The sequence below is a fragment of the Necator americanus genome, chromosome III, assembly GCF_031761385.1.
Source record: "Necator americanus strain Aroian chromosome III, whole genome shotgun sequence".
NCBI classification, from domain to species: Eukaryota; Metazoa; Nematoda; class Chromadorea; order Rhabditida; family Ancylostomatidae; genus Necator; species Necator americanus.
The window spans coordinates 23,384,867-23,403,675 of record NC_087373.1 but is presented as its reverse complement, the minus strand read 5'-3'; the positions used below and the strand labels follow the sequence as shown (position 1 = coordinate 23,403,675).

The window sequence follows — 18,809 nt, the reverse complement described above, 5'->3', positions numbered from 1 at the left end:
GCCATGGTTGGGTCAAAACGACATGAAGCGCGGACAGTTGCGCAAGCGGCTGCGCTCGAAACTGCGCAGTGGAGCGTAGCGATTAGGGTTCCTGTAAGGATCCTTGCCACCGCCACCCATCTCTGCTGTTCGCCACTGTCCCATCTCGATTCAAACCGCTGCCACCACCGCACCGCTTCCCAACGCAGCCGCTTACGCAACTATCCCTGCTTCATCTCATTTTGACCCGACTATAGATTACACGTTACTAGTACTTATGAGGTAGCGATAGATTTGGTGCGCGATGCGGGTGAAGTGTGCTCACTGTCGTGATTATTGTGGTCATTGAAATGTCACGTCTTCGAGTGACGTTTTCCTCATTTCAGTCGCACTATTCAATACTTTATCAGTCTTCGAAGTTCCAGGATTGAAAATAATTTCTTGTCATTTTGGAGAGGAATTTCAATCAGAACCCATGAACAACACCTCAACTCAGCCGATTACTTTGTAAAAGAAACGATGAAACATGAGTTTAAGAACGTTAAAATGGTTTCGGAGAGAGGGAAAGTTAAGTAAAAAAGATAAAATTCTAGGGAGAATTTGCAACCAGGTTAGTTATGTTTGCAGAATATAACCAATTTGGTTGCAATCAATAATGACGAAACAGCGCCTGTATAAGGTTCCTGGGAGGATGCGCGAGAGTTGGACGCTGAATGAACGTTTGATACTCTAAAACCAGATGAGAACTGTGGTACTAAATCTCTTTGTTCCTGACAAAACATCATTCATCGAGCATTTGAAAACTTGTACTTTATCAGAAAGCATATGTACTACAAAAAAAAATCATGGCGCACAGAGTCAGACACAGGCGACCACAATGGTATGGTGTGGTCTCAGATGCCAGTCAGGCTGTTGGAAACTAAGTGATGAATTACAGTGACCGGCATCAGCAAGCAGAAAGTACGCTTTGCCAAACCGCCATCGGATCCCGAACTCGAGTGCGTCTCACATACGTAGTCAGCGAGGAATCACCGACCAAAATGAAGGTCTTTTTTTCTAATCAAGAGATGAAGGGAAAAAAATGGCAGACATGATGGAATTGTCGCAGACGTGTTTCAACTTCCTCCACGACTTGGATTCCTGAAATTACGGAGAAATCTGCACAATATGGAGAGAGAAAAAGGATAACTGATAATTGATTGTGAGTGGGTGATTGTCTTCCACAAGATGCTGGAGCGGCTTATAAAACAGCGAACATTCGTCCACTCGGATGAGCAAGCCGATTTGACTTCCGTTCGGATCAATCTTCGGTAGAGTACGAAGACAGGCCGTGGGGAAATCCTTTCTGACTGACAAAGTACAGTTGACAGATGTGTTTTCACTAATTAGGCGTTATTGGTCATTTAACCGGCCTGTGGAGAAATCTATCTATTTAGCATAATAGGTCAGTTTAGAAATCTCTGTGAGTATTTGAGATGCATTCTATGTTAATTCTGAGCACACACACACATACACATACACCCACACATGCACATACACATACACATACACACACACTCTCTCTCCGAAAGAAGCGAGCATTTCAATTTTTTCATTAGTATTTTTCAATCTATCCAAATATTCGAAAAAAAAAACAGCAACGAAACAATTTATTTATATTCTCAAGGAATGCTGATGAACTCATCGAGCGTACAGAGTAAAAACCGTTTTTGGATTTTTTATATTCACTATCTACTGTTCCTCAACATAACCTCTACACTGACTCCACGATGATCACTCGTAGCACTTCGGGATTGTAAAAACATGGAAAATTTAGCATGCATAGTTATCAAAACAGAAGAAATAAAAACAATAATTAGCAACTGATATATGGAGAACGACTACTATATTTCTATCTAAGATTTCTGTTCGTGATATCCAGCCGTAGAAATCTCCATATTTCTGTCTTAATCAATGAAAGGAATATTCTGGGGAATGTAGGATGACGTAGCTAGTTATCTTTATCCAACTACAGCTAACTCATCTTTTACAGTCAATTACTGTAAACTGTAATTGACTGTAAAAGATGAGTTTGTAACGTTACTGCAAATGTTGTGAGATTGCGGTGGTATCATATAACTCTTGAAGAGCAAATAAAAAGAAAAATGTTTCATTGTTTTATTGTTATGTTTTAATGTTGAAAAATGTTTTATTCTATGCCATCCATGTCGTACTTGTTTTCGCTCGGACCCGGATTCGTAGGGTAGGGCAGCGCGAGTATGTGTCAGAAAAGGAAAAATACCACTTCTTGCTATGTGGCAAGGCAACGTATCACGGAATGGGTGCATATCAGTGTGGAAACCTTATGGAAAACATGGAGTTCAATGTGCAGGGTATGAACATGGTCCCGCTCAATTCCCCATTGTCGTCCTGAAAAACGGCGCTTTTTCCTACGAGGTACGTGAAAATGCTCAACCTTGGTGCACACGCCGCATTCACGAGCCACTGGTTCGAAGATCAATGACGAACCTAATTAAGTAAAGCAAAGAAATAGGCTGCAGAGGGGACCGGACGTGCACAAGAGACGTGTTCCAACTTATCTCCTACAAACAAGCGCCGTTTTTCTGGACGACTAGGGGAAATTGAGCGGGGCCACGCTTGCATTGGTAATCTACACCCCAAATTCTATGTTTCCATCAGGTTTCCATACTGTTTCAATAGATACGCTGCCTTTAAGTTGGCTCCTTGTCTGTGACTTCCTTTCAAGAAGAACTAGTGAGTTTCAACTTAGTGCCCTCTACCGAATGATTTCGAAACGGTACCCGCGAAAATCTTGAAATTAACCCGAGGACACGTAAATGTGACCAGATGCTCTGAAATAGGCACGCTAAGTGATGATCGCCTTCCTGCATAAAAGTGATAGGCAACGAACGTTTTTGCAATCGCATACGAGCGTATATTGTGAATTAAGCGAAGAATATGAAATAAATTCCAAGTTGTTTTGATTTCGAGTGTCATAATCATAAATATTGACATGAAAAAGGCGAACTGCCATTAAAGAAAAAAAACCGCAACAGTATGTTCCCGCAACTTCTCGCAATGTACACAAGCTTTGCCAAATAGGTACAATTCTTATGATATTTCTGAGAAACAAATGGACTTACTTTCTGCTGTGCAGACAACGAGAAGAACACTGAGAAGTAACGACAGTGCCCAGCAGCAGTGCATTTCTTTGTAAAGGTCACACTAAAGCCTTTTATGCATGCCCCTTTCTGTCCGGTTTGCCATGAGTGTTACCGACTGCCACAGGGGTGTCTTGTATTCAGTAGTGCCAATGCTTCAAAACACTCGAATATTCTTTCCGCTTACATCAAAGAGGTCAATAAAGTTCTAAAAATTGAGTTACGCATGAAATTAAGGGAAAAGTGAGGTCCTTAGCTTTTTGAATCAGAAATCCATCAATGGGCGACATTTTATAGAGAATTTTTGAAGTCCTGTAAAATGAGGATTGATGAGAGCGAACACAGCTATTATACTCCAAAGAAATTTTTTTTTTTCACTAATACGATCATAAACGAAGATCTTTTGTTATGTAGATCTTTCCGTTAATATGAAGTGAAGCAAACCTGTGCCATCGCTGAGGGGACACGACCGCATCGGTGTGCACGTCCAGCGCAGTGCTGTCTACCCTTTATGTATGTGACACGACAGAGCTTTTCGTCCACAGCAGTAGCAGCGAACGGACACTGTGTAAGGTCGTTAGTAATCCTATCATTTGCAAGGAGATAATATCATTGTTGGGTGTCATGAGACGAGCCATGAGCCGCTGAAAATCTGAAAGCCCGACAAACGCCTATCTTTCACCTCTTAGTGTGATTATTTCGTTCATATTAAGTGATAAATTGAAATTCATGGAAGTGTGAACCTCCTTCTGTAAATTTTTGGTAGCAGAACCAAAAGGGTACAATCAAGGACAAGCGTAGTGATCCGACACGACTCGGATACGACTCCTCCTCAAAGTCGCTGCCATTTCAGTGTATTGGAAATTAGTAGAAAAAGCAAAGTTGCTGAAATGATGTTGAAATATTGGTATCGGGAAATTTTCATTTTTTTCTAATCAATTTTTGTTATAAAGTCCATGAAATATCTTTGAATACTGATAAAAGGACATGATGCGACGAAAAAAGACAAGAGTCAGGTGCACAGGTCGGAATGCAGAGGTACGTTGAAAAAATTATTCCAGACATTATTCCATTGAAGTAGGTTTGCCTTTTAAAAAGGTCTTATCTTTGTTTCTCGCATCCGTAGCTTTTTGTTTTTTAAAGTTTAGATGGGAAACGACAGGGAAAAAAGCTTTTTCCCATCAAAAGTTTGGAAAAACGGGGGAGCCTGGAAATCGCTTGATAAAACAGCCGATAGAGAAAATCCTCGGGGCAAAGATAGGGATTTTGGCAATTTTTCCGATTCCAGGAAAATGGCGCGAAAATGGCCTCTGAAAAAAATCTTCCATATATTCGGGTAGAGGGAGTAAAGAAGGCCCCATATGCAAAATTTCTCACCTCCGGATCGTCTGATTCTCTGAAACCTTAGATAAGAAAAATTCACAAAAAGTCGAAAATTTTGAATTTTTCCAGCCTAAATTACAAAACCACGGATCTCCCTCACTAGAGGGATCACAGCCGGTTAGTCGCGAGGCTACGTGGCGCGTCCCCGGGTGGCGGATAGGGGGCTAAACGCGGACCAAAAGCGACCTTGCGCTTGCCCAGAGACGCAGGTGGATTCAGGGGATGGACTCCCTGTTTCTGCTGAGCCAGGACTGACTCATGACATCCTTGTATCCCACGTCGGTCCGGCCAAAAGCCTGCAATCAAGTGACTGGGAGGTGCAAGGGAGGCGGTTTGGAGTCGCCTCCAACAAATAAGCTCCACATGTCCACACCGGGAGAACGAAAGTTCTCCCAGAAACTCATGGGACTAGAGGCTTGCAACCTGCCCATGGGTTTTAAAATTTTTAAGCAAAACACAGTAATAGAAAAGAGTCTCCTGATTCCGGAGGAAAGCCTGGTACGGTAGCGCCAGGTAGGACGGGGTTGCAGGAGTCATGTAGGCTACCAAAACGGAAAAGGACTAGGATGGCGATCTGTACTTATAACGCACGTACGCTTGCATCGGAAGCGGCCATCGAAGATCTGATGATGCAAGCCAAGAAGATCAAGTACGACGTCATCGGACTGACCGAGACGAGACGACGTCACCCTCTCAACGCCGTATATGAAACTGGAGAAGAACTGTTCTTAGGAACATGCGACAGTAGAGGTGTTGGTGGAGTTGGCGTCCTCGTCAACACGAGTATGGCAAAGAACATCGACTCTTTTGAACAACTTACGACCCGAATCGGACGTCTGCGGATGAGAAGATGTGGCCCAATACCAGCTTTGACTATCTTCGTCGTTTACGCTCCAACATCAAGCTACGAAGAAGAAGAAGTCGAAGCTTTCTATATGGACCTGGAGAAGTTCTACCAAGAAGATCATGCCTTCTACAAGGTCATAGTTGGCGATTTCAACGCTAAGGTTGGCCCAAGAAGAACGCCGGAGGAACTTCACATCGGGACCCACGGCCTACAATGGAATGACCAGGAAGAGAGGCTCTCCGAGTTCATCATGACGACTAAGACCATCCATGGGAACTCGCAATTTCAGAAGCCCTCTTCTTTACGCTGGACGTGGGAGTCACCCGGTGGAGGGTACCGTAATGAAATAGACCACATCATCGTCAATAAAAGGTTCTGCCTGACGGACGTCGGTGTTGTACCAAAGTTCTATACGGGATCGGACCATCGCCTCCTCCGAGGAAGATTTTCCTTCACAAGGAGAGCAGAGAAAGCCGCCAAGTTCAGAGAGAGAAATCCCAGGACTACCATCAACTGGGATCTCTTCGCTACGCTAGCCGGCTTTTGGGAAGATTCTGCAATGGACAACATCGACGAGGAATATGACCGGCTTGTCGAACACCTTCACGACTGCGCGAAGAAGGCTGAGAGTTTTAAAACCACCAAGAGGCGTCTGTCTCTTGAAACTCTTGAGCTGATACGCCAGCGTGGAGCAGCACGAGCCGCAGGGAACCAAGAACTCACGTCCGAGCTCGCAAGGCTCTGCCGAGAGGCGATAAAGGAAGACCTTAAAGAGAGAAGAGCAGAAGTGCTGGCTGAAGCTGCAGAGGCGGGGAAAAGCATCCGCTATGCCCGTCGAGACTTCGCCAGTCGCAAGACGAGGATGACTGCTCTCCGGAACCCAAAGGGAACAGCCATTGCATCGAGAAGGGGGATGGAGAAAATCATCTACGACTTCTACTCTGATCTCTTCGACAGCCATGTCCACTTGCCTCCTCACCATCTAAGGGAAGATGGACAAGTCATTCCAGAGGTTCTCCCGTCCGAAATACGACATGCTATCATGTCGGTAAGAAATCGTACGGCACCCGGTCCCGACAGAATAAGACCAGAACACCTGAAGAGCCTTCCACCAGTACTCATCAACACCCTGGCGAGGCTCTTTACACGTTATCTGTCGGAATGCAAGGTTCCTAAACAGTGGAAGACCAGCAAGACCGTGTTGTTGTATAAAAAGGGAGATCCACATGACATCGGCAACTATCGCCCAATCTGCCTACTGTCCGTCATCTACAAGCTCTTTACAAGAGTAATCCTTGATAGGATTGAAAAAGTCTTGGATGAAGGACAGCCATGCGAGCAAGCAGGGTTTCGAAAAGGATTCAGCACGATTGACCACATTCACACTGTTTCGAAACTCATCGAGGTATCACGAGAGTACAAGATGCCGCTCTGTCTCACCTTCATCGACTTAAAGAAGGCTTTCGACTCGGTTGAGAAGCGGTCGTGGAAGCCTTGGACAACCAAGGCGTCCCTACTCAATATATAAAGGTACTTCGAGAGTTGTACAGTAACTTCACGACCGGAATTTCGCCATTCTACAAGAACATCATCATTGACGTGAAGAGGGGGGTCCGACAGGGTGATACAATTTCACCCAAAATATTCACAGCCACCCTCGAGAACGCAATGCGAAAGTTGGAATGGGACGACATGGGAGTGAAGGTTGATGGTCGGCAGCTACACCATTTGCGCTTTGCTGATGACATCGTACTGGTAACACCTAGCATCAGCCAAGCGGAACGAATGCTGACCGAATTCGACGAAACATGTGGATGCATCGGTCTTCAGCTGAATCTACAAAAGACGATGTTCATGCGGAACGGATGGGTCTCGGATGCCCCATTCACGCTCAACGGAACGAACATATCCGAATGCACCAGCTACGTTTATCTGGGTCGGGAACTGAACATGATGAACGACCTGACCCCCGAGCTGGGCAGGAGGAGACGAGCGGCTTGGGGAGCGTACAAGAGCATCGAGGATGTAGTGAAGAAGACCAGGAACACCCGGCTCCGTGCTCACCTCTTCAACACCACCGTACTTCCTGCTTTGACCTATGCTTCGGAAACCTGGGCATTTCGCAAGCAGGAAGAAAACGCGGTGAGCGTCCTTGAACGCGCAATTGAGAGAGTGATGCTAGGAGTATCCCGTTTCACGCAAGTGAGGGACGGGATTCGAAGTTCTCTCCTACGTCAGCGATCGAAGATTAGAGACGCCGCCGCGTTTGCCAAGGAAAGTAAAATAAGGTGGGCCGGACACGTGATGCGCTTTACTGACAACCGTTGGAAAAGAGCCGTGAGCGACTGGGTTCCCCGCGATATTAAGCGCACTACAGGAAGACCGCCGACCCGATGGTCAGATTTCTTCACGAAGTCCTTGAAAGAAAAATATGATGCTCTTCGTGTCCCACGCGAAAGGAGGAACCACTGGGCTACTCTGGCACGCGATCGGGACAAATGGAAGAATTACTGGCGCCCGCTCGACCAGTTCGAAGATCAACGGGAGTCAAGGTGAAATTACAAAAAAAAAAAGAAACTAGGAGGTCACAAAAAACAGCGATATAACCGAAGCTGTTTATAGGGCAAACCTTCTTCTCTAGAAACTATGTAAAATATTTTTTGTGATCCTTCTTATCACGAAGTTATTCGCAATCTTAATCTAACACCTGACCTAACAATATCAACAGAATGTGTGCTTTTTTCTGATTATTAAACTCTATTTAACTCACTAAACTGCTTTTAAACTGTTAAAAACTATGCATCATTGAAGCGTTCATCTTCTAGAAGCAGCTCCAAGTTTCTCTCTCTTCTGCAAAAATTTGCCTCAGTGGGGTGAAGAACCTGAGTTGTTTCATTGTTTCGTTGCCAACACGTATATTTTCAAAATAAAATGTTGAAGATTCTACGTCATGTACAATGCTTGAAACTTTGTATAATACCTTGTGGTTTATGTAATTATTTATTGTTATTAAGTGCAGTATATTGTAATGTATGCAATTATATAACACTAAATAATATTTTGCACTGGTTATCCTTCATTCACTAGTGCCCATCGCACACGCACTTACGACCCTTCACAACCCCTGATTGGAAAATCCCATCACACGCTTCACCTTCGTTATAATTTCAAACAACGCTTTATCTTTTGCACAATTCTGGAATATCCTTGGTAGAAAATGTCAGCATCATACATAAGAGGGGAGGATTCACTTTCCAGTTTCCTATCATACATAAATTCCACCGAAATTATAGGCGTTAATTTTTTCTAAATGGCAACCTGCCATCTTCTTCAGCCAACATGGATTGATGCGAATATCACAACCAAACTGATAAAGATGAAAGTCGTGATAAGATCGTGCATATAGCTAGCTGCTATGTGAACAGATCAGATTTTTTTCAAATCCATTGTACTCGTCTTACTGTATTTTGGCTTCGATACTGCGAAATTCGAGTTTGAAACTGTTCATTAGTTGATACATGGAGGTGAGTAGATTACTGTAGACTATTTAATATCTCTATTACGACTTTGGCCAAAGTTGGACTCTGTTGAGGAGAAGATCGAGTACTCGGAAATCTTGGACGGTGAGATTGTGTGCGCTGATAAGGGAACCACTGATGAGAGTGAATGTCTGAAAAACAAAACAGAATCAGTTAGTGTTTGAAGTTTATTAAACGCACTTTCAATATCATTCTTTGGAAAAGAGCAGTGTGAAATCTGAACTGATTCTCTTAGAAACTTCCGAGATTTACTCAACTGTTAACCGACATGTAGGGTAGTTTTCACGTTTTTCGAAGATTGTGGTGGAGCACAGAAGCTAGATGATATTATCGAAGAACTTCTGTGGTCTTTAGTTCTTTGATGTTTATGTTAAGTTTTACAACAGGTTAGATACAAATGCAAAAAAAAATCTCGGCTAGGAATTCAACGGCAGCAGCAAATGCTACATAGATACTATTCTCAATTTCGAATCACGTTTTAAAAATGTGGAGTAAGATATCTCGCTGGTGTGAAAGTGAATTCGTATTAAACCTAAACGTTTCCACTGAACCTTCACTGCGAACTCGCCCATGATATTTTGCTGCAAAATCAGCAGAATCATCGCACCCGAGACAAAATGGATGAAATTCGTTCAAGTGGACCTTTTCTTTAAACAACCTTAAATTTCACAAAATTGACGGGAAATAGAAGGAAAAATGTAGAGTTCGAATTGCACATTACGGAAGCAAGCATGGCTCGGTTCGTCTTCCCCCAACCGTCGTAAAAATGGCGTGGAACACACCGCTCTTTCCCGCGAAGTCAGAAACAACGCTCCACCCTTGTACACGAGTGAGCGGTCGAAAATTAATGAGGTATCCTCAGCATTCTATTCAAGTAAGACCAATGAACAGGCTGCTGAGGAGGCTGGGACGTGTACACGGAGGTGCGTTCTAACGCACCTTGTAGGAGTTTTGTAGGAGTAAAGGAGTTCTCACGCCTCTTCTCCTGAAGACTAGAGGGAATTGAGCGGGGCCATGCACATTTCCGTCATCTGTGTCCTTAACTCTACATTTTTCCTGAAGTTTCTGCACTTCGTCAATTTTCAATTCTCAATTCTCACATTTTTCAATTCTCACAAAAATAGACAAACGGTGGCGGTAAGCACAGGCATCACCTCCAAACACGATGAGTGTGATTTAAGATGATTTTGAGCAGGGTTTACGAAAACCCATCTTTTAACATTACAAATCATTAACTTCTATTGCTAACGATGAATGTACACAAAGTTAACTACATAGTTAACCTACATTCATCGTTATCTACACTACAAGTACACTACAGTACAGGTTAACTACAAGTACAAGGTTGTCATGCTTTTGAGCATTCGGGGCGTTTTCATCGTTGCGCTTTTTTCAGCAACTTTGCTTTTTTTGTCCTTCTCTTTTTACGTCTTCAAAGTTCTTGAGAGAACCTGCGCTCCGTCATTGTAGTTCCCATTTCGTCGTGCATAGTCGCGCATTTCGAACATCGAGAAATGCCGTTGTAGTAGAAGAAACCTGCAGAGCTCCTTATATTATCCTGTGAATAATTTTTAAGGATACCTGCCTTGAGCGTTCGTGAGCGTCCTCCTTGAGGTTGAGGTAAACTATATTACTGAGACATAAATCAGGTGAACTTGTCACTCCACATCCGTCACGTCCGCTGTGGATATTGTCCCACAATGTTGTCATGGCACCTCTGGAGATAACTACCAGAGAGTGCGGCTTATTCGAATAATTCTATAAAGAACAATAAGCTGTTTCTTGAGGATAAATGCGATGTCCAATACGTATTATTCACTATCGTATCGTAAAGAGTTTGAACTAAATGTTTTCCAGCTCGCCTTGAGAAAGAAAATCTCTACACGTTCCCATATTGCACATTAAAGAAAATTAACGTGGCTTCTGCGCTTATTACATTACCAAACCTTCGTTTCTAAAGGCAGCATACCACGGATCTGGGGTGGTACAAATTTCAGGTGGAGTATCCGTATACGGAGTCGTAGGTTATGGAAGGTGGTTCCGCTCATCTCTCCCTGAAGCATTGCAAACAGCCGCCTCCAGAATGCTGTTCTGTACGATGCCTTCCATTGCAGCGCGACACCCTTGCACGCGTAGCGTCCCTTACTGCCTATCGGGGCTGTCCGAATTGATTTTCGACGAATCGCAGGGCTGGGGCGGCGCAAAGGGTGGAGCGTTGTAATAGATGACGTCGTAAAAAACAGCATTCTGGAGGTGGCTGTTTGCAGCGATGCAGGGAGAGAAGAGCGGAACTACCCGCGTCTCCATAATCTACGACCCTATATACCGATACTCCAGCTGAAATCCGCACCACGTCAGATTCGTGGTATGTTGCCTTTAATGTGTTGACTTCATTTCTTCTGGAAATTGCAGCCATCTTTGGTCGGCTGAACACGAAGCAAGGTTCTTTGTACTACGACCACTATGCGTTGAACATTGCACAATAGCTAATGAATGCTCTGAATAGTTAATGGACTGATTAGAATTGAGTAATAATAATAATTTCCGAAATAGGGCTAGACGTTGGAGAGAGTGGATTTGGAAGTAGGAAAGGACCAGACATTTGCTGAAAAAGAGTATTACAGATAGCCTATTGAGAGCTGTTCCTCCTCATTCAATCGCGTTAGGAACAGGGCAAAAAGGTATTGATTTTTTACATCCCCTCCCAAGCAACGCTATTTTTTGCAAAGAGAAGATACAATGGATATTGTGCTAACTCTGCATATCTGGAAAATTATCTGTCTATTTATATGTGGCACTGATAAATGTGCTCAGATCATTCATTAATCTCAAAAGATTAGACAAAGAAATGACCTCATGCATACTGCTTGGCCCGATCACAGCGAGATAAGGTTCATCGGAGTCGAAAGCGGCTAGGTCCTGAAAAACAGTTCTAAAACGAGAACTAAATCAACTTGGCTTCGTACCTGCATGAGGTCTTCCACAAGCACGTAGGTATCGTCGGACGCAATGAGGTACCACGAATAATGATGAGGCAGGTACAGCTCCGCAAATAGAGCTTTCGAACTGGAAGATTATGAGGTCGATAGCTACAGATACGTAACACTAGTAACATGTTCACATCGCTGTAGTTCAGTCTGTTCACCTGAATGAAGACCAAAGCGAGCCTGGACTGTGCGGAAGATGAACTTGATGGGCGCTACTCGCACTGCTTTTGAGCGAAGTAAAAATGACGTAACTGCTCAACCGCTTCAACCAAGTTCTCTCGCAAAGGGCACTCTTGAATGCGCCATATTTAGAAGTGGTGAAAGAATACACAACGAACCTCTGTACCTTTTTCGGATCACTAGAAGAAACGAAGGCAATGGCTGGCCCCAGTGATCGACTTCTTGGGGAAACGCTAAAAGTCTATCGGCGTGACGTACTTACGGTTTTGCAATTAAAGGCATTACCCAACGAGTCTGTGGTGGTGCAGATTTCAGGTGGAGTATTCGTATACGTGATGGGAAACTATGGAGAGGGGGGTGATCCCGTCCATTTCTTCCTAATTGCCGTGAAAAACGGCACGGAAGATGCGGCGCCGCACAAGGCTGGCGCGCTCCAGTCGAACCCTCTGTAGAAAATAGTGCGCCAAAACGCCTGAAGCCGTGTCCTCCGGGCCGTTTTTTACGGCAATTAGGAAGAAATGGACGGAACCACCCTCCTCTCCATAGTCTCCCATCCCCTATACGAATACTCTACCTGAAATCCGTACCACCTCAGATTCGTGGAGTGATGCCTTTAAGGCTCACCGTTACACTAGAAGGAAATACCTGGGTGATAGTACCGGAAGAAAGAGGACAGAGTTCAGCACGAATAACAGAGTTGCGAGAAGAAGAGCACCAACGAACGGGCTGGGATGCTGCGATGGTCTCTGCCACCTGCGCATTCAATGCGCTCAACAATCAAGATGTATCCTTCAAAATTTCGCTCTGTAAGAATTCCTTTGTAACATCTTAGAATAGCAGGCAATGAATTCATTGATAAACAGAAGAATCTTCCACTAGTTTTTTGGATTTTTCTGGATTTTTTTGGAAGAAAAATTGCTCGGTGCGATTAAAGGCAGACATGTGGGAAAGTAAAACGATCAAGATTGGCTTGGGAGTTCGGAATTAGACAAGCTAGGACTACCCTCAATAGAATTGATTTAAGATACTGTTCAGTACTATTAGAGACAGTATATCACAAAGTTAGGGCCGGTGCAAACAGTCGCTGAGAGGTGCTGCTGTGGACGATCGATCGGAGGTTCGATCCCGCCCCGTTATAAACCTTTCCATTATTGAAAATATAATGACTACTTCCATAACAAATTCACTTTCGCCCAGAAATCATTTTCTGCGTTTAAAATGGTATGCCACTGGTCTGAATTGTTTTTGGATTGTTTATAAAGAGAAGGTCCTATATTGAATATCCAAAATTACAAAATTATTAGGGAAAACATGTACAATAAATAAATTCCCAAAAATTTGCCCCTTACGCTTTCTTATAACACTTCCTTTTCATAACTTTCCCTAATAGGGAAGAATCTGAAGCTTTCGGTTAGATCTTATGCAAATATTTCAATACTTTGCTCCTTAATTCAAAAAAAAAAATATTGAGTTCAGCACAGCATTTCGAGTTGAAAGATATCATTTACAAAGCTCGAGATTATTTTTTTTTCTATCAGACTCCGCGGCCCGCCTATTTTCGCACCTTAATAGGGCCGAGGTGTTGCACCATCGGCAATTACAGCGTTGGAAAGACAACATCTGTGCGGACGTATTATTTTTTTTTATTTTATGTTTTATTTTATTTTTTTTTATTTTTGTTTGGAAAAACTCCCGAATTGATCTTTTGCAAATATTACATAAGCAAATCAAAAACTCGGATTAATCGAATTCTAATGAAGATGAGTTAACGACTGTTATTATTTAATGTGACCGCTGCAGTTCAGCTGTCTTGTAATGCAATGAGATTTAAACCTTGTCTTTTGTGTTGTATATGCAATTCCAACTGTGATCACCACTTCTTTCTTTTTAATCATTCATTGTTGTAGTTTGAATATTGACTTTAACTACGAATACTTCACGCAAAACGAGCTGGTCAGCCATCAGTAATAAATCCAACATTGGAGGATGAATATAGATATGTTGGTAGCCAAGTGAATTGATATTGATATAATATGATTATGCTGATAGTAAAGTGATTTGTTTTCTATTCTATACACGTATTGGAATTTCTTGAAACAAAATGTGGAGTTGAGATTCCCATAATATTTTCCCTCCTGACTTCTTCTTCTTCTTCCTAGCGTTTGTCCTGCGTTGTTGCAGGGTCCGCCTTCCTTCGTCTTGTCTTCCATTTTTTTTTCTATCCAGTGTATCAGTCGTACATAAACGAGCATCTATCATATCCAGTTTCACACGGTCTAACCAGCGAATCTTTGGCTTCCCACGCGGCCTCACTCCTGAAACGTCGAGCTTCAGAGCGGTTTTGGCAACAGAACCTTCCTCTCGCTGCAAGACGTGACCGAACCATCTCATTCGCGCCTCCTTCATCTTTTCAGTTATCGGGACGACGCCGAAGATGGAGCGTACAGTGTCGTTGGATACTTTCTCTCTTAGCGTTACACCCATCGTCCACCTCAACATCCGCATCTCCATAGCGTGCAACACTCTTTCCAAGGCTTTTGTCGTCGGCCAGCACTCGCATCCGTAAAGGGCAACAGGACGCACAACCATCCTGTAGACCATCTTCGATTTCAGTCGAACAAGGACTTTCTTGCCGCACAGTACGCCTGTTGCCATTTTCCATTTCGTCCATACCGCATTAACACGTGCTCGACCTTCTTAATCAATGTCGCTTGTGGAAGTCACTTTGGATCCAAGGTACATGAAACAGTTCACCTTGTTTAAAGGCATCACCCCACGAATCTGAGGTGGTGCAGATTTCAGGTGGAGTATTCGTATACGGGATGGCAGACTACGGAGAGGGAGGTGATTCCGTCCATTTCTTCCTAATTGCCGTAAAAAACGGCCCGGAAGATACGGCTTCATTCGTTTTGGCGCACCATTTTGTACAGGAGGTTCGGTTGGAGCGCGCCAGTCTTGTGCGGCGCCGCATCTTCCGGGCCGTTTTTTACGGCAATTAGCAAGAAATGGACGGAATCACCTCCACCTCCGTAGTCTCCCATCCCGTATACGAATACTCCACCTGAAATCTGTACCACCTCAGATTCGTGAGGTGATGCCTTTAACTCGGTGCCATCTACACAAATTGAACCATCCTCTATCCTTGGTCTGTACTCAGTTTTTGATGTGTTGAGGCACAATCCATATTGCTGCAGCCGATCCTTCCAAGACTGTACTTGTTTCTGAAGATCATCTCGAGACTGCGATGTCATGCTCGCGGAGTCTCGAGATGATCTTCAGAAATTGTACAGTCTTGGAAGTTCAGAAAGTCTCGAGATGATCCTTAATTCACAAAAATTGAGTTCGCCACAGCACTTCGCGCTTCAGTCAGGGTTGGCTTATTGCTCTGCAATAAGCCAGCCCTGACTGACTGACTGACATAACCTTAGGCCATGTTAGGTTGCAATTATTGCTTTTTGGCGCATATTTGGCGCCATTTTCCTCCTTTCTTAACAATATGGGAGTTTTTGATAGATCTCAGAGAGGAAAATCTAATGATGTATAAACTGTTCTTAAATTTCTATTTTAGAACAAGTTGCGAGCAAGCGACGGTGCTGCACCGTCACTCACTGTCGGTTTTTCAATGTTCATGCATGGTATTGTACTTCCTGGCAAAACAGAGGGACTTTTATAACACTTTGAAATAGAGACGGGCGGGTGAAGCGCAGTCTGTAAGAGGTTCGGCTGTGACTGCACGACCGATGGTTCAAAACCGCTCTAGTGCTAGCCAAGTCTCCCATCCGTACGGGTTCGACTAATTGACACCAGAGTTGTTTGAGAGAATAAAAAAAGTGAATCGACACATCCGGTCGCCCCGCAGGTCATTGTAAGGCAAACACTTTATTGAGCTTTCAAGGTCAGGAGAGGGTCGAATACCCTTATATTTAAATGTTCGTGAACGCATCAAATTAGTGACTGCAGACAACAATTTCCCTAATTCTTCTATGAAAGTTTCTCTTCGTCTGTCGCGTCGTCCGTTATCGATTTTTCACTGATAAATTCGGTTTTCGGAGTGGTAATGACTAAAATCAGCAATTTCTCCGCAGTAAAGTAAGTAGTAAAGAGTCTGACACGTTTGTTTGTTGGAAACAGGAAGTGAAATTAATGATGTTGCACTGGATACATATTTATTCGAACATCTGGTTATCGCTGCTGTTTTCAATGCCGGAACTTTCTGAAACCCGACACGTATCATAAATCATAAAGCACTGGGCGGGGTTGGATCTAGATGAATTCCGATGCAGTTGTTTCTCTCGGAATTCACAAAATAGTTAATGGATTAAAATGTTGTTTCTCATCAGGAAACGGGACCAACATGTTCGAAAACTGGAGAATAAAATACCAAAATTTGCTCAACGTTTGCTCAACGTTTGCTCAACGTTGTATGCGTATCTATGCAGATGTACACATGTATAACACTGTAGTAAACGTCACTTTCCGTGCAAATCTGCATGACCGCTCAACACATGTGCCTACATGGTTAGGATCTAATAATCGTGGTCACTTACTCCTGCCTTTTGCTGTATTGCAAATTTCAGAGGTATTGAGTTTAGCAATAAATCGTGAGCGTTTTTTATCCAAAGTGAAAACTGCGCTTAGAAGTTAAAGGTATTCCCAGAACATAAAGCACCATTCAATGTTTCTCACTCAAAAGGTGCAATTCTGATTTTTCAATTTTATTGATTCTCGTTTTTCTTCAGATTTTTAAGATGAATTGCGAATGTGTCACATGGAGCATTCCCAGTGTTTTCCAATGAATCGAGGCGATAAGGCCCTGCAGCTTTTGAGATTTGTGTTGCGTACGGAGGTCATTGACTGAGATATGAAAATTTGAAAAAGAACAAACAAACTAAAAGAGGAAAAATTGCGAGGAGGTTGGGAAACACCAATGAGAGACATCGAAAAACTGTTGAAAAATGAGGGGAAGTGGTCGCAAATGTCAAAAAGCACAGTAACAGCTGCCAACGAAAACAGAATTACTGAGGATATGTCAGTGGAAACAGAAGAGAAATTAATAAGTTGCAAAAAGTGTTTTTGACAGTCCATGAGAAAATGTGCTGCCAAGTTCATGGATCAGTGCTTTCGTGCTGGAACAGGTATTGAGGGGTACGAATGCGGATATGCGCTCACACGAAGATTGCAATCTCGCGAGACGCAGGTTTGAACTTTCGCGTTCATTGCGCCTCTTGCACTCGGGATTCCACGGAGGAGAAAGGAAATCTTGACTAATTTTCCCACAGGTTCTCCGCTAAACAGGACTTCTTCAGTCGATCTCCATGAAATACATGCATACACATCACAAATAGAAAGTTTAAGTAAATAACAAATGAATAAATTTGAATAGAAATGAATCTAAGGGCATGTGTAGGAAATTTGAATAGGGACATTTGAAATTTGCCATTAGTGTAGTCCTACAAATCTTGTAATATTGCAAAGCCTGTTCCCTTCAAGCGGTTTTAAGACGATTGTAAAAATAAGTCAATCGTTATTGCAGCATGACTGAATTGGTAATCTTATTGGATTTAAAACCAAAACATATGGCTCCGATAAAATTTCTTTGCTGCCGAACAATGTGCTGGATATCCTTTTTTAAACTAATTGATTTTTGTCACTTGTCAATGCACTTTTTTGCTGTTTTTTTTATTTTCAATGACTATCAGAAAGATCTTACCTTGAAAACATAGGAAATTCCATTTTGCACCACCATGTGGCGCGAATGATCCCATGCATGTGACAATGCGAAAAGGTTTTCTTAGAAAAAGCATTTTTTCACATTGCCTTCTCCAAGGATACAAAAGGTACTGGACTCTACGCTAGATGGATCAAGCAGAAAACTTGTGTTAGTCTTCAGAAAGAGGATCATTGTCGCAAAGTTTCTTTCACAAACAGTCAGGGTGGTCGTGGTCTGATTACTTCATGGCTAATTTCACACCTTGATATTTTTTCTTGCGCCCAAAATGGAGACACTGTCATTGTCTTGTAGGTAAAATGATTGATGCGTTCTGATGTGCAGACGTGTAAAGTAAAGTATAGTGAAAACATTTCAAGAAGTCCACTTTTCGCAGGTTTAATTCACTGGCATTGGTACGGAGTTACCGCTGAGCCGCACTTCTTAACTGAGATCAGCTGGATGAGTCGAAAGGACTCATCAGTAACCTACCATGCTCGAAGGAACATTATTACGAACGTTCCCGAAAGCCCAGCTCGCGTAGAAAGCATCTATTCGTGCATGAAAAGATCATCAGAAGTTCTTACTACTGCGGCGACCATCATGATATGCATGAGTCAAAATTCATGTAATTCGTGTAAGAGCAACTTTTCGAAAAATGAAAGTCTGAAAGCTTTAGCTATATCTTTTCCGGCTTCGAGTGGTCATTTAAAGTTCGTAAGGAGATCCATTAAAAAATCCCACGGAGAATGGTTACCACAAATATGCGGAGAGTACAAACAGTGCTCAACCACTTGTTTTCACCAGCCGGTAGTGGTGCACTGAGTGGAATGAGACGACGAACCGATACTGATTGGCACGTGGTTGACGGCACAAGTGCCAAATTCTCATCTTTTGCCTTTTCTGTGGAAGTGAAATTCGTTTAGATTTAGCTTCTAGGCTTTTGTCATGGCTGTGAAGATAATTGGAACGTGGGTCTCATAGAAAAAATTAATCGTGTTTATTCCGACCGAAAGAGTTTGCTTT

General features: G+C 43.0%; 5 protein-coding genes across 5 annotated transcripts; 2 read left to right on the top strand and 3 right to left on the bottom strand.

Moving 5' to 3' along the window:
- Nucleotides 1-5,089: 5,089 nt before the first annotated feature.
- Nucleotides 5,090-6,898, top strand: RB195_010619 (uncharacterized protein; the record flags this gene model as incomplete). The annotated part of the gene is made up of 1 exon (XM_064191711.1): nt 5,090-6,898. The coding sequence occupies one exon, from the start codon at nt 5,090-5,092 to the stop codon at nt 6,896-6,898; it is 1,809 nt and encodes a 602-aa protein (XP_064049294.1).
- Nucleotides 6,899-7,038: 140 nt separating this feature from the next.
- RB195_010618 (uncharacterized protein) lies at nt 7,039-7,926 on the top strand (the record flags this gene model as incomplete). The annotated part of the gene is made up of 1 exon (XM_064191710.1): nt 7,039-7,926. The coding sequence occupies one exon, from the start codon at nt 7,039-7,041 to the stop codon at nt 7,924-7,926; it is 888 nt and encodes a 295-aa protein (XP_064049293.1).
- A 1,003-nt stretch (nt 7,927-8,929) lies between these two features.
- Nucleotides 8,930-12,837, bottom strand: RB195_010617 (uncharacterized protein; the record flags this gene model as incomplete). The annotated part of the gene is made up of 8 exons (XM_064191709.1): nt 8,930-9,040; nt 10,361-10,445; nt 10,495-10,667; nt 11,763-11,828; nt 11,876-11,975; nt 12,055-12,188; nt 12,243-12,309; nt 12,722-12,837. The coding sequence occupies 8 exons, from the start codon at nt 12,835-12,837 to the stop codon at nt 8,930-8,932; spliced, it is 852 nt and encodes a 283-aa protein (XP_064049292.1).
- A 1,309-nt stretch (nt 12,838-14,146) lies between these two features.
- On the bottom strand, nt 14,147-14,731 carry RB195_010616 (uncharacterized protein; the record flags this gene model as incomplete). The annotated part of the gene is made up of 1 exon (XM_064191708.1): nt 14,147-14,731. One exon carries the CDS (start codon nt 14,729-14,731, stop codon nt 14,147-14,149), a length of 585 nt encoding a protein of 194 aa, XP_064049291.1.
- Nucleotides 14,732-17,188: 2,457 nt separating this feature from the next.
- RB195_010615 (uncharacterized protein) lies at nt 17,189-17,845 on the bottom strand (the record flags this gene model as incomplete). Its single annotated transcript, XM_064191707.1, has 2 exons — nt 17,189-17,363; nt 17,787-17,845. The coding sequence occupies 2 exons, from the start codon at nt 17,843-17,845 to the stop codon at nt 17,189-17,191; spliced, it is 234 nt and encodes a 77-aa protein (XP_064049290.1).
- Nucleotides 17,846-18,809: the final 964 nt, after the last annotated feature.